The 12,723-nt window shown below is 34.3% G+C and overlaps 6 protein-coding genes across 9 annotated transcripts in view; 3 read left to right on the forward strand and 3 right to left on the reverse strand.

Moving 5' to 3' along the window:
* The window catches only part of LOC104732917, a 3,822-nt gene extending 3,139 nt beyond the window's left edge, over positions 1 to 683 (forward strand). For 2 of the 4 annotated variants that reach the window (XM_010452519.2, XM_010452521.1), the window contains one exon: positions 51 to 683. In XM_010452519.2, coding sequence (XP_010450821.1) covers positions 51 to 289 — 239 coding nt within the window. In that variant the 3' untranslated portion in view covers positions 290 to 683. The remainder of the gene's footprint in view (positions 1 to 50) is intronic. The other 2 variants (XR_759005.2, XM_010452520.1) reach the window with 2 other exon arrangements.
* On the reverse strand, positions 701 to 2,621 carry LOC104732918 (histidine-containing phosphotransfer protein 3-like). The gene is made up of 6 exons (XM_010452522.2): positions 2,260 to 2,621; positions 1,571 to 1,701; positions 1,421 to 1,492; positions 1,259 to 1,330; positions 1,089 to 1,161; positions 701 to 1,005 (listed from the first exon to the last, which is right to left on the reverse strand). The coding sequence occupies exons 1-6, from the start codon at positions 2,323 to 2,325 to the stop codon at positions 952 to 954; spliced, it is 468 nt and encodes a 155-aa protein (XP_010450824.1). The 5' UTR covers positions 2,326 to 2,621; the 3' UTR covers positions 701 to 951.
* LOC104732919 lies at positions 3,211 to 4,205 on the reverse strand. The gene is made up of 2 exons (XM_010452523.2): positions 3,759 to 4,205; positions 3,211 to 3,641 (listed from the first exon to the last, which is right to left on the reverse strand). Exons 1-2 carry the CDS (start codon positions 4,124 to 4,126, stop codon positions 3,365 to 3,367), a joined length of 645 nt encoding a protein of 214 aa, XP_010450825.1. The 5' UTR covers positions 4,127 to 4,205; the 3' UTR covers positions 3,211 to 3,364.
* LOC104732920 (UDP-glucose 6-dehydrogenase 4) lies at positions 6,136 to 8,343 on the reverse strand. The gene is made up of 2 exons (XM_010452524.1): positions 8,267 to 8,343; positions 6,136 to 7,830 (listed from the first exon to the last, which is right to left on the reverse strand). Exon 2 carries the CDS (start codon positions 7,816 to 7,818, stop codon positions 6,376 to 6,378), a length of 1,443 nt encoding a protein of 480 aa, XP_010450826.1. The 5' UTR covers positions 7,819 to 7,830; positions 8,267 to 8,343; the 3' UTR covers positions 6,136 to 6,375.
* On the forward strand, positions 10,099 to 11,487 carry LOC104732921 (expansin-A24-like). The gene is made up of 2 exons (XM_010452525.1): positions 10,099 to 10,326; positions 10,659 to 11,487. The coding sequence occupies exons 1-2, from the start codon at positions 10,119 to 10,121 to the stop codon at positions 11,273 to 11,275; spliced, it is 825 nt and encodes a 274-aa protein (XP_010450827.1). The 5' UTR covers positions 10,099 to 10,118; the 3' UTR covers positions 11,276 to 11,487.
* LOC104734016 (expansin-A22-like) overlaps positions 12,273 to 12,723 on the forward strand; it is a 2,312-nt gene continuing 1,861 nt past the window's right edge. The window contains exon 1 of the mRNA XM_019233888.1: positions 12,273 to 12,492. Within this exon, the coding sequence (XP_019089433.1) occupies positions 12,273 to 12,492 (220 nt within the window). The remainder of the gene's footprint in view (positions 12,493 to 12,723) is intronic.

The following is a 12,723-nucleotide window of genomic DNA, read 5'->3' on the forward strand; positions in this document are numbered from 1 at the left end:
TTTTTTTTTTTTTTTTTTTTTTTTCTCCGTTAATATTATTTTATTTTCAGGTGAAATAGTTACTCAAATGTTCGTGAACATGCTTTGCAAGGCAAGGCTGTTCACTGGGGACAGTGTGATGTTAATAATCTCAAAGCCCTTCAAAGACCAAAAATTCTACACTGTTCTTGGGGATATGAAAGCCAGAGGTTACAATGTTTTCTTAGAACAACCTGATTCTATGGCCACATTTGGAAGCGGCATGTGGTCTGCTCATAAAAGCTTTATAGATGGAGGTGGCCAAGGATAATGAAAATTTTAAAGATGATTAAGAGAAAGAAGAAACTCTCACTGAAGAATGGAGAAGACTCATCTTCAGAGGGCAGTAAAGAAAGGAAGAAGCACAAGCTATCGAAAATGTCAGTCACACGGGAAGAAATTAACGCAAGCGTGAATTCCAGCTTCGAAAAAGAAGTTCAATGTTCTCTCCTCCATTGCCACTGAAAGATGGTCTGACCTATTGGTTATGACTTGAGTCAACCAAAGAAGATAACTTTTGTGTCGTTGAAATGTTAACATTAGCTGAACGGTTCCACTTAGGTTTTAGCTTTCCTCTTGGTTTGTTCCCTTACCACAATTGTGACGGTTTCAGGTTTCTCTGGGGACAGTTGTGATACTTTATGATGATCCTGTTTCTAGCATCATTCTTGGTTTGTTCATATGGTCTTACAAAATGCAAATTCATGCTATTCAGAATAAGATCACCATCAAGATTCAAGAGTCAAAATAGATGATATTAAAAAGTTACATAGTACTGATCTATGAACAACAATCATCTCTCTTTACCACACATTCTAAAGAGGCTTTTTCAAAACAACAAATCCACGTATTAGTAGTGCCTGAAGAATGCAAACGGATCATCACCAACAAATCCACGTATTAGTAGTGTTCTGTTCTTGACCAGTCTAGTTTTTATATATCCACCTGAGGGATTCTACCACCAGCTTGGACAATCTGTTGCTCAAGCTGCAACAAAAAACAATGCAAGAATAATTCGTGAAATCCGAAAGCAAGAAACTGACAACAATTCACATAAGCTTTTCACTCACATTGAACAGATCTTGAAGTTTTGCCCTTAATGTCTTGTACTCGATATCCACCTGCTGCAAACATCTCACACACCTGTAACACCTAGACCAATTAGTCTCAGCAATCATATGTAACATTAGAAGAAATATGAGATTCTCCCATACAAGATCCGGAAAAAAAGAAAGCTGACCCTTCGAAGTTGTGAGAGTCGCAGCACTCCTTGAGGGTAACACAAAGACCTTTGACTTTCTTGGCGCCAACACTTCATAAAAACAAGAAAGGAGCTCTTCACTGAGACTAGATCCAAGATTTAGACAATAAGACTGAGATAGTAGCCATCAACGAAACATACCTTGAGCTACTACCTTTGAGTTGGTGAACACTAGAACCCACCAGCTTAAAATCAACATTTCCTGTCTGATCTCTGAATATACATATGAACAATCAGCTGGTGATGTCTTGATGATAAAACTAATGGAAGAATGGTAAGGAAAACACTTACAAAGCTCTAGCCATATTACTGATAAGCTTCTCACAGTCTTCAAAGAAAAGAGTAACAACCTCAGCCACAAAATCAGGACTACATTCATCTTGCAGCTTTTTCAATTCAGTGAATTGATCATCCAGAAACCCCTTCACATATCAAAAGATAAAGAATCTCAGAAACCCATTTTAACAAACACTAAACCCAATTCTTAAAAGCCTCAATTCCCAATACATAAGCTTCAATAAGAATCCTAAAACCAGCAGAGAGACAACTTTGAAAAAGAGACACTAAACTCATTTCATAAACACTAAACTCAATTCTTAAATCCTCAATTCCAAATACAAGCTTCAACAAGAACCCTAAAAACAGCAGAGAGCCATCTCCAAAAAGGAGAAAATTTTGAGAAAATAAACACTAACCCATTTCCCAAAATCCCCAATTGCCATATACAAGCTTCAGTAAGAACCGTGGAAACTGTAGAGAGCCATCTCTAGAAAGGAGACAACTTTAAAGAAGGAGACCATAACCCATTTCACACAAACACTAAACACAATTCCTAAAATCTCCAATTTCCAATTTAGAAGCTTCAGTAAGAACCCTAAAAAAAACTGTAAAGGAGACACCTTTAAAACTTCCAAGTTTGCTTCAGTAGCAAAGTAATCACTTTTATCCTAAATCTCTCAAGGGAAGATGCTAAAATTTACCTGCTGATAAAGAGAAATGGTGTAATCACGAAATTGTCTCTGTAACTGAGCAATGAGAGTGTCCATGGCGAAACAGAGAGAAGGAGGAGATGTGAAGTTTGATATTTGATTAATGAAAGAAAAGAAAAAAAAAACAGAGTTGGCTAAAGTTTTGGACTTTCGAAATTGCAATCCCAATAAAAGAGAGATTCTTACAGATCATCAAATCTGGAGATAAATAAATAAAGAAATACAAAAAAATTTCCCATAAAAAAGAGAATTTAGAATATGATTAGTTGTCACAAAAGACAACCTTTTTAGAAGTGGGAGAAGAAACATTGATTTAGGCCATGAAAAATGGAATCTCTCATCTCATTCATGACACATGATTGATACATTCACTCATTCACATTCTCTGCGTTTATGTTACATTTTCAACGTTAGGTGATTTCAAACCACTGACACCAAGATTACGAATCTCTCACGCTGGAAGATTCTCTATTAGACAGAGACACAGAGAAAAATATAATAGAGAATTTCCTATGAGCCTATCTTACCGTGTGGACAACACTCTTGGTTTGATGATTCTCTTGACCGAGCTTTAGACAGAATTACATACTCATCAAGTTGACATACGAAACAAATTTGAGTAGTTTTTACTTTGGTTTGAGTAGTTTTTGGTAGTAAGGCCAAATTAAGGAGGCAAGTCGGTTTTATACCGGTAAACGATCCAAATGTAAGTTGTAAGGCCAAATTAAGGAGGCCTGTCCGGGTTTATTTCGTCACCAATCCAAAGGTAAGAGATCCAAAGAATAGAGCTTTTGATTAGGGGCATTCAGATTGTACTACACAGCCTTAAACTAGATAATGTACTACACAATATGAGGCGTTGTGTACCTCCTATTTGACGGTGTCCGTATGACGAGGGCCGTCCAATATTAAAATGAAACATTGGTCTTGTCCACTCTTGGGTACATCAACAAATTTATAAGGTTTAATTAGTTAGAAAATACAGTACTTGGCATATATATAGTAAAAAATGATGGGGAAAGATTCATATAATGATTGAGGAAATAAGGTGTAAAATATATTGGAAATGCTAAATATTGATCACGAAAAGTATACTTTAGCGAAGGTAGCGGCAGATAGGGAGGTTTCCAAACAAAGTTGCATTCCTGAGAGAGCCAGACTCGAAACGTAACATGGCTTCATCACACGCATAGTTCATCTTTGCGCTCGTCCCATATCTGCAATCCGGAAGAAGCAACCGCGATCCGAACCGTATTTCACCCTTCTCCTTAATACCCTCCATAATATCTTTCATAATCACACTGTCCATACCTTCCTCGGAAGCAATCGATGAAACACTAATCAGCTGAGCCCACCATGGTATAAGATTGTAACTGATCGACCATGAAGATGAATTAAACAAAAAAACATGTGAACAACCAAGCTAAATCAGGTTATAAAATTTTCTAACATATAGGAGTATATGATGAAAAAAAGTGAACGTAATTAACCTCTCTATGGATGAAGTAGCGATGGTCACACCTTTGTATAGTATGAAAAACTTAAAATCTCCCCTGAGACACATATACCAACCAGGAAGATCTCTAGGGATCCTTATCAATAAATTCCATTTTAAACTAAGACTAGTCTCGGTTATATTAAGAACCGTGAAATCCATAGAAGGTACTGTAATATTTGGGACATAATTTTCTCTTTCTTTATCTTCTTCATGCGCTGCGCTAAGGCAATAGGCCATCCCGGCAATGGTGAAAGAGAGAATGACCAAGAAGACAAATATTCCGAGGATCAACTGAACATACTCTTTTAGTGGCGTCCGTGATACAGAGGTGAGTTTGGGAACTAATGCTTCTTTCTCCATTTTGAAACGCAGAGAGCTAGCGAGAATGAGAGGAACTTATATTTTATTCTTTTGTCAATGTTAATTACATCAATATATCTACCTTCTTTGTTTTTCTTTTTGGGTAATTTTTTTTTTCAATTTGTATTGATATATTCTTTATCTCTATAAGTTATGCTTTAAATTTTTGCTTAGTGTGTAAGAAAAATTAAAATAAAAAAAGATTTGATATGATTGAAAAGCCAAAAAATATGTGAGAGTGGAAAATAATATTACCTTCTATAAATGAATTTTTGTTGATAAAAAGCTGTATTTTGGGGTGTTACCAATTTTTCCACAAGATTTCCAATTATATAAACTTTGTATCAAACCTAGATTTGCAAATTTTATGCTAAAATGCAGTTTCTATCAGTTTTATTTTTTATTGAGAAATTCTTTATTTTATATAAAATATTATATCTTATATCATTGACATTCATTTATATTATATATTAAAATTTTCTATCTCAATTAAAGAGTAAATATTTTCCATGTATGATTATAATGCTGATCTTTAAGTACCATTATATGCTTAGTTAGATTTTTATTTATATATTAATTTATAATTATTTTTTGGTGAAAAAGAAAATATAAACCATTAGATAACATGCCATGTGAAGAAAAATATATAAAAAAAAATAAGTCATTTTAGTATTTTAATCTACAAAATCAATTTCTTAGAAACACAAAGAGTTCCTTAAACATCAATGTATTATTAAATTTCTATGAATCTAATAAGTGATATACAAGAGTGGCGTGGGCCATGAGCCATAATCATTTTAAAAAAAACAATTGACATAATAAGGGTCCAACTTTTTCAAAAAAATAAAGTTAAGAATTTAGTTTTTAGAAGGGTCATGGGCCTTAAATGGATGATATTTTAATTAAAAAAATTATAGTATTTTTGGAATTATTTTTTTTCTTGATGGTAATTTAGATATCACATTTGTATTTTCAATAATCTCGTTTTACATAGATGTCACAGACTCGCACTCCAATAAACATTCTGATTCTTTCAAAATATATGATGCTTTAGTTAAAAATATGTCATATAAAGAAATTCTAAGAATATATTTTTAAAAAATAAAATGAAATTATTTAAATAATAATCACAATTTTGAAACATTCACAATATATAATTTTTTTAATATACATATATATATATATATATATTGAAACGTAATAAATACATTAAAGAAATTATTGGAAATTAATTAAATACAATTATTTTAACATGCATGCACCATGAAAATGTTATATTTTGTTCTGTGAGACCTTAAAATTTTGTGATGAAAATATATTATGTTATACTTCATCCGTTTTATAATATAAGATGTTCTAGAAAAAAAATTTTGTTGCCTATTATAAGATGTTTTCAAGTTTTCATATAATTTATAGATGATTTTAATATGTTATGAATACTTATATGCAGTTTCTATTTTTTTATCATTAATTAATTTTTAATACATCTTATATTTTGAAAAGGAATGAGTACAAAATTTGAAAATGTAAATATTAAAACATAGTTTGAATTATACTGCTATAAAATCAAAGGAATATATATATATATATATATCATTATGACACTGAGGAGTTACAACTTACAAAAATTACGTGCAAAGCAACTACTCTGCGACCTGCACGGACTCGCATGTTCTGTCCCACGTTTCACCCATTACACACTTTCACTACAATTCTTCTCACCAGTCACTAGATCTTATGCACAAATCACAATTGTGAATTTACCACAAGAAAAAAACATTATAACAGCAAAAAGTTTAATATTGTCTCGGAGCCATGACTTTTAAATGGTTTTGAAAATTGGTACTTGTAACTCAAGTCTCTGGTTATCTTACTTAGGTAGAGAAATGTTGTTTCAGTGTTTTCAGATCCGATCTAAAGAGATTATAATACACAAATCTGCAATAATTGGGATTTGAATCCTAGGCTTTGACAAATAAGCTTAATATATTTGATTTTGAATTAAAAACTAGTAAAATTTATTTTATTGCTTTTCTAAGAAAACAACAAAAATGTTGCAACCGCATCGAATACAAAAGTCTTTTGACAACACAATTAAGAGAGCTTACATAAAAAACACACTGTAAAATGTAAAATGAACTCCTCAGGACTTCAACAATGGAGCCTTGAGACTAAAAGTATATATGAAAATGAAGCGAAAAAAGCACAAACATTGAAGGAAGACACAAGATCAGGTTTTTGTCTTGTTATTAGACAAAGGCAGGCATGTCCTTGAGCCATGCGTCAAGTGGCTTACCAATGGAGTAAACGATGAAACCAATCTCTCTTAACTTGTCAACATTCAGAACGTTTCTTCCATCGAAGATGAAAGCAGGTTTCTGCATATTGTCGTAAATCTTCTGGTAATCTAACGCCTTAAACTCATCCCACTCTGTCAGAACGCAGACCGCATGTGCGTCTTTTGTTGCTTCATATGCGTCCCAAGTCACACTCACTTGTTTCACTGTGGTTGGACTCATTGGCTGCAAGTGAAGGGGATGGTCCCAATCGAACTTCTTCATCGAAAGGTCTCTCTGAATCTGTTCCTCTGTGACTTGAGGATCATAGATACTGATTTGCGCTTTGTCTCCTAACAGACCTTTACACACATCAATGGCAGGTGTTTCCCTTGTGTCACCTGTGTCTTTCTTGAATGCGAATCCGAGGATGGCAACCTTCTTGTTGGAGACAGTGTTGAACATAGAGGAGACGACTCTGTTCACGAACCTGTTCTTTTGGTAATCATTGATCTTGATCACTTGTTTCCAGTATTCCGCAACTTCTGGAAGACCATTGCACTGACAGATGTAGACGAGATTCAGAATGTCCTTCTGGAAACAAGAACCACCGAATCCAACACTAGCGTTCAAGAATTTGGAACCGATTCTTGAATCAGTACCAACAGCGTAAGACACTTGAGTGACATCAGCACCGGTGGATTCACAGAGAGCAGACATGGCATTGACTGATGAAATCCTCTGAGCCAAGAAAGCGTTTGCAGCTAGCTTAGAGAGCTCCGCAGACCAGAGATTTGTTGTGATGATTTGGTCTTCAGGAACCCAATTGGCATAAACCTCCTTAAGCGTCTGAACAGCTTTGAATCCTTCAGGCGTTTCTCGGCCTCCGATCAAGACACGGTCAGGGTTAAAAAGATCAGCGATTGCAGTTCCTTCAGCAAGAAACTCAGGGTTGGAAAGAATCTGGAATTTGATTCCTTTACTGTTATGCATCAGAATCTTCTCAATAGCTTCAGCTGTCTTGACAGGCACAGTCGATTTCTCAACCACAATCTTGTCGGAAACCGAGACATCAGCGATCATACGAGCAGCACTCTCCCAATAAGTGAGATCTGCAGCTTTGCCAGCTCCAAGACCAGTCGTCTTAGTGGGTGTGTTGACAGAGACAAAGACAATATCAGCTTCTCTAACATGTTTCTCCACATCAGTACTGAAGAAAAGGTTCTTCCCTCTGCATTGCTTAACGATATCTTCAAGACCTGGCTCGTAAATGGGAAGCTGATCACTGTTCCAAGCGTTGATCCTAGGAACAGAGATATCAACAACAGCTACTTCGATATCAGGACATTTCAGTGCAATCACTGCCATTGTTGGTCCACCAACATATCCAGCTCCAATACAACAGATCTTCACCATTTTTGATCAACTCTGCAAAAACCAAAAACCAGAAATTAAGATCACATCTAGGAACAACTACAACAGATCTTAATGTACAAAAGTAAAAAAAAAATCGGATCAGATCTGGATTCTATAGTAGTAAGCAAAACGTCGAACACTTAATGTGCAAAAAAACAAGTGACTAGTCATGATCCGATCTGATCCAAAAATTACTCAAATCACACGGATCTAAACACAATCGATACGTAGAAACCATCAAATGATCACGATTCAAACAGGATCTATATACATTTCGAGAATCCTCAACAGAAAAAATCAGAAAAACGAGTGATGCGTTGATTCAACGATTTTTTAAAAGAGAGATCAGATCAGATTCAGCTGTTGTAATTTTCGGGAGAAAAATAAAAATAGAAAACAAATCTCTAACGTAAAACTGAAGAATTGTAAAGGAGAGATCGACGTTTACCTCCGAAGATTCGTAGAGAAGAAGTTGAATGTTTTCTCTTGAGAGAGGAGGACGAGAGACGAAGAAGAAGAAGAAGAAGAAGAAGAAGAAGAAAAAACAGTTTATAGAAGAAGAGAGTTTCAGTTAAAACGCATAAGGGTAAAACGGAAAATTTGTTGGAATGATTAATGAAATGACGATAATGTCCTCCCACGTTTTTTTTCCACATAGTCTCTCTAATGTCTATGCACGACGGACGAGCCGGCTGATCAAACCTCTTGTCCCCATAACTCTAATCGGATTTTAATCCGAATAGTAGTACAATAAATGAAAAACAGTTATTTTACAATAATTTTTTTTTTGTCAAAGAGTTATTTTACAATATTGATGTAATAGTCTGTCTACTTTTTTTTCCAACTCAATACCTATGTTTTATATACTTAGAGAGTGTCTATCTTGGATATGCTCATTTCTCTTATTACTCGGGAACAAATATTTCTTCTTTTCTTGAGCTTTTCTCTAAATATTGTCAAATTCAATCATATATTTTCTTTATTTATTTGTAATCTCCTGACCATCACCTTTTTTTTGTGGATTCCATGTTTTCTCTCGGTTCGTAGGTTCATCCCTTATCAAACAGACGGTTTGCCATGTTTGAAATGCTTTAAAAACTTGTTTTACCGACCTTATAAATCATCAAATGATATTTTCTCGTGTTTTGTTCTCCTTTGAATGGTTCTGACAATCACTTTCCTAAAAATCATCCTGAAATTGCTAGAGCTCAAACACACTTAATTGTAGAGTTATTTTTATAAAATTTAATCAAAACGATAAGTGTATTTTGATGATATAAATAATCAAATAATTAATTTTGGTGATATAGGTAGCCAAATTTCATGACACCGGATATTAGTTTTGAAACTTTTGGAAGCCGAGTTGATCGAACCTTATATGTCCGAATCGAGTTCAACTAGGCTGAGTTCTATAAGCTCAATTGGTTATTATTGGTTTTCTTCAATTATATATGTGCATTACTGATATATAAAAACTATGCATGTATTATTTAAGAAAATCATATGGATTATTATTTTCGTTGAATATATGTGGTGGATGGATAATGCCAAAATGGCATAATGCATGTCTCTGTTGGATTTTGTTCAGCTTCTTAGCTTAAACTCATTCTCTCCTTAATAAAAACAATGGTCCATTGGCCTTCTTCTTTCTCCTACTATATATCAGTTATTATCTGTCGGATGATATCGATTAGAGTAAATGTTTGGCTATATAACGATGAAGACTTTTTTTTTTTGTTTTTTTGCAAGTTTTTATCACTGAATTAATATCAACATTGTAGTAATAAAAATTTCTACACCACGTAAAATGAAATATTTTTGGGGAGGGGTGATGAGAGTCTGTCAAGTTTAAAACTAAGGAAAACAATAATGTTTATATATGTCCCATTAAAACCTAAATTTTCTAAATAAAAACAAAATTCGAACAAAGTTAAACTAAATTCAGAATGATTCGTACGTACAAGACGTTGTATTTGGATTTAAAAAATCGTACTATATATAAAAGAAAAAACTTTAAAATTTTAAAAATAAATTAGTACTGGATCATCAACGTTGCACGATATATACCTGACGTCGGTAAAGCTTTAATGAGATTTCGGAGAATCCAATCCAATCATGTCTAGAATCCACAAACTTATATCTCCTTCGTATAAGCAACATCGTAGAATTTTAATTGAATCCCGTAAACATCGATCGAGAAGCCCAAAATTTTCTCTACCTTGCTATATAAATACCTCCATTCTCATCAATAATAATCATCAATAAATATTTAGAAAATATAATAAAACAGAGATAAAATCATGAAACTCCTAAACTTATTTATATATGCAGACGTTTTGATGCTGGTAATGGTGATATGGATTGTGCCCACATACGGTCATGAGCCACACCCACACCCACACCCACACCCACACCCACACCCACACCCACATCCGCACCCACACGAGTCTGGTTGGGTTGATGGCCGTGCCACATTTTACGGTGACATCAATGGTGGAGAAACTCAACGTAAGCTAAACATATTCTGATAATTCAATAATCTCGAGACATGTACAATGTTAAATAAGACGTAGTAAAATGGGACTCAATCTTTGACCACTAGGTAAGAATAATATGGTTGATTGGCCAAGTTTTGTGTGCACCTATATATGTTTGCGGTAAGAATTTTGAAAATAAAGCTTGTTAACCTTTTGTTAAATGAAAATGAAAAATCCAATATAAGTAAATTATTGAAAACCCCATCTTAGAACATGCAAACGTTAAAGTACACGCATATTAATTTTGTCTTTAAACTAATGCATGCATGCATGTTTTTTTTTTTTAAATTTTTTTTTTGATAGAGGGAGCTTGTGGATATGGTAATCTACACAAACAAGGATATGGTCTAGAAACAGCGGCACTAAGCACGGCACTATTCAACAATGGGTCAACGTGTGGGGCTTGTTACGAGATAAAGTGCACGAATGCTCCACAATGGTGTTTGCCTGGCTCTATCAAGATCACAGCTACAAACTTCTGTCCACCAGATTACTCCAAACCGAAAGAATGTTGGTGCAACCCGCCACAAAAACACTTTGATCTCTCGCAACCAATGTTCCTAAAAATCGCCAAGTACAAAGCTGGGGTTGTCCCAGTTAAATTTAGACGTGTTCCTTGTGCAAAAATCGGAGGCGTCAAGTTTGAAATCAAAGGAAACCCTCATTTCCTAATGATCTTACCGTACAATGTGGGAGGAGCTGGAGATGTTAGGGCCATGAAGATTAAGGGAACGAAGACCGAGTGGATACCAATGAAGAAGAACTGGGGACAGATTTGGAGCAGTGGTGTTGTGTTGACCGGACAATGTTTATCGTTTAGGGTCACGACAAGTGATGGTGTTACAAAAGATTTTATTGACGTGACACCGCCAAATTGGGGATGTAATGGACAGAGCTTTGATGGAAAGATTAACTTTTAAGAGAAGAATTTGAGTCTTCGCTAACGCTTGCAATCTGTTAAGAAGCTGGAGGGTATTGGTAGGTTACTTGTAATTTTTAAAAATAATTCACTGTTATTGGTTTACGAATTCGAATATTCGATGATTTTCTATTTCTAATCAAAATCTTGTTTTTTTTTTTACGTTTTCTTTGTTACCAATTTCCTAAACCTTTTGTTTTTTTATTTATTGACTTATGGATTCCTATAACTATATATGTAAAATGAGCTTAAACAAAGATTCATCAATAGCATTCAAAATTTTTGAAAGATATGAGATCTCTGTTTTTGCCATCTTTCATACGATTACGAATATGGCTCCTACAAATCTTGATTTCCATAGCTAAATATTATTTGATAGGACACAGTGACGAAGTAGAAGAGTACTTGTTTTATTGATTATTTCAGAAATTACAATATGATCTCTAATGATAATCCCAAATTAATGTTGACAATTGACTATTTGATTATACGTTAGCGAAACATAAGACTCTTCTTCGAGTTTATCAGATTATGGGGTTCATAATGAAATGGGCCAGATTGTGCGAAATCCGACACCTTCTCAGGATGCAGATTGACTACGAAAGATCAAAAGCTCAATGCATATTTCGAGAGATATTGAAGAAGGTTACGATGATCACTTCTATTTCTCTACACTGTACTTTTATGTATACCCACCCACATGGTTCCCATCAATAACATATGCTGAAACAAGATCAGTACTGGACCAAACCCAAAGCTTAGTCAATAGTCAACATTAAACATTTTTTTTTCAAACCATTTTATTCAGAATACAAATGTATATGGCAAAAGCATTTAAATTTCTGGCTGACTACATAATGGCAAAATTAGGATACAGATTGACTACATAAACTTCAATACAATTACTAATTCTATGAACATCTCTCTACTTATATATATACCCACCCAAATGGCTCCCATCAAAACTCATCATAAATCAAAAACATAGTATATTAATCATGAATCTCTCAGAAAAAATGATCTATGTAGAATTTTTGATGATAATAATGGCGATGTGGGTCGTTCCCATGGCCATGAGTTACGGTCATGTAGCCGAAGTACCCGAGACAGCTGAGGCACCCGAGATCAGTGGTTCAGCCAGAGGCAGGTCAATCGACACTAAATGGTATGATGCACGAGCCACATTTTACGGTGACATCCGTGGTGGAGACACTCAACGTAAGTTCAAATACTATTAATAGTTTTTATATCTAGCTACTTTTTTTTTATTTCTGTTAAAATTATATCGTTCTTGGTTACGACGAATCTTATTATTGAATTGAATGTCTTAAATGCTATTTTTTTTTTCATTTGTGATTGCATTTACATTTTCATATGTATATTTATAAAGTAAGTATAATGCAAATTGCCAGCTAGGATCTTCTCTTTTTTTTTTTTTTTTTTTTTTTT

The sequence above is a fragment of the Camelina sativa genome, chromosome 12 (genome assembly GCF_000633955.1).
Source record: "Camelina sativa cultivar DH55 chromosome 12, Cs, whole genome shotgun sequence".
In the NCBI taxonomy this organism is placed as follows: Eukaryota; Viridiplantae; Streptophyta; class Magnoliopsida; order Brassicales; family Brassicaceae; genus Camelina; species Camelina sativa.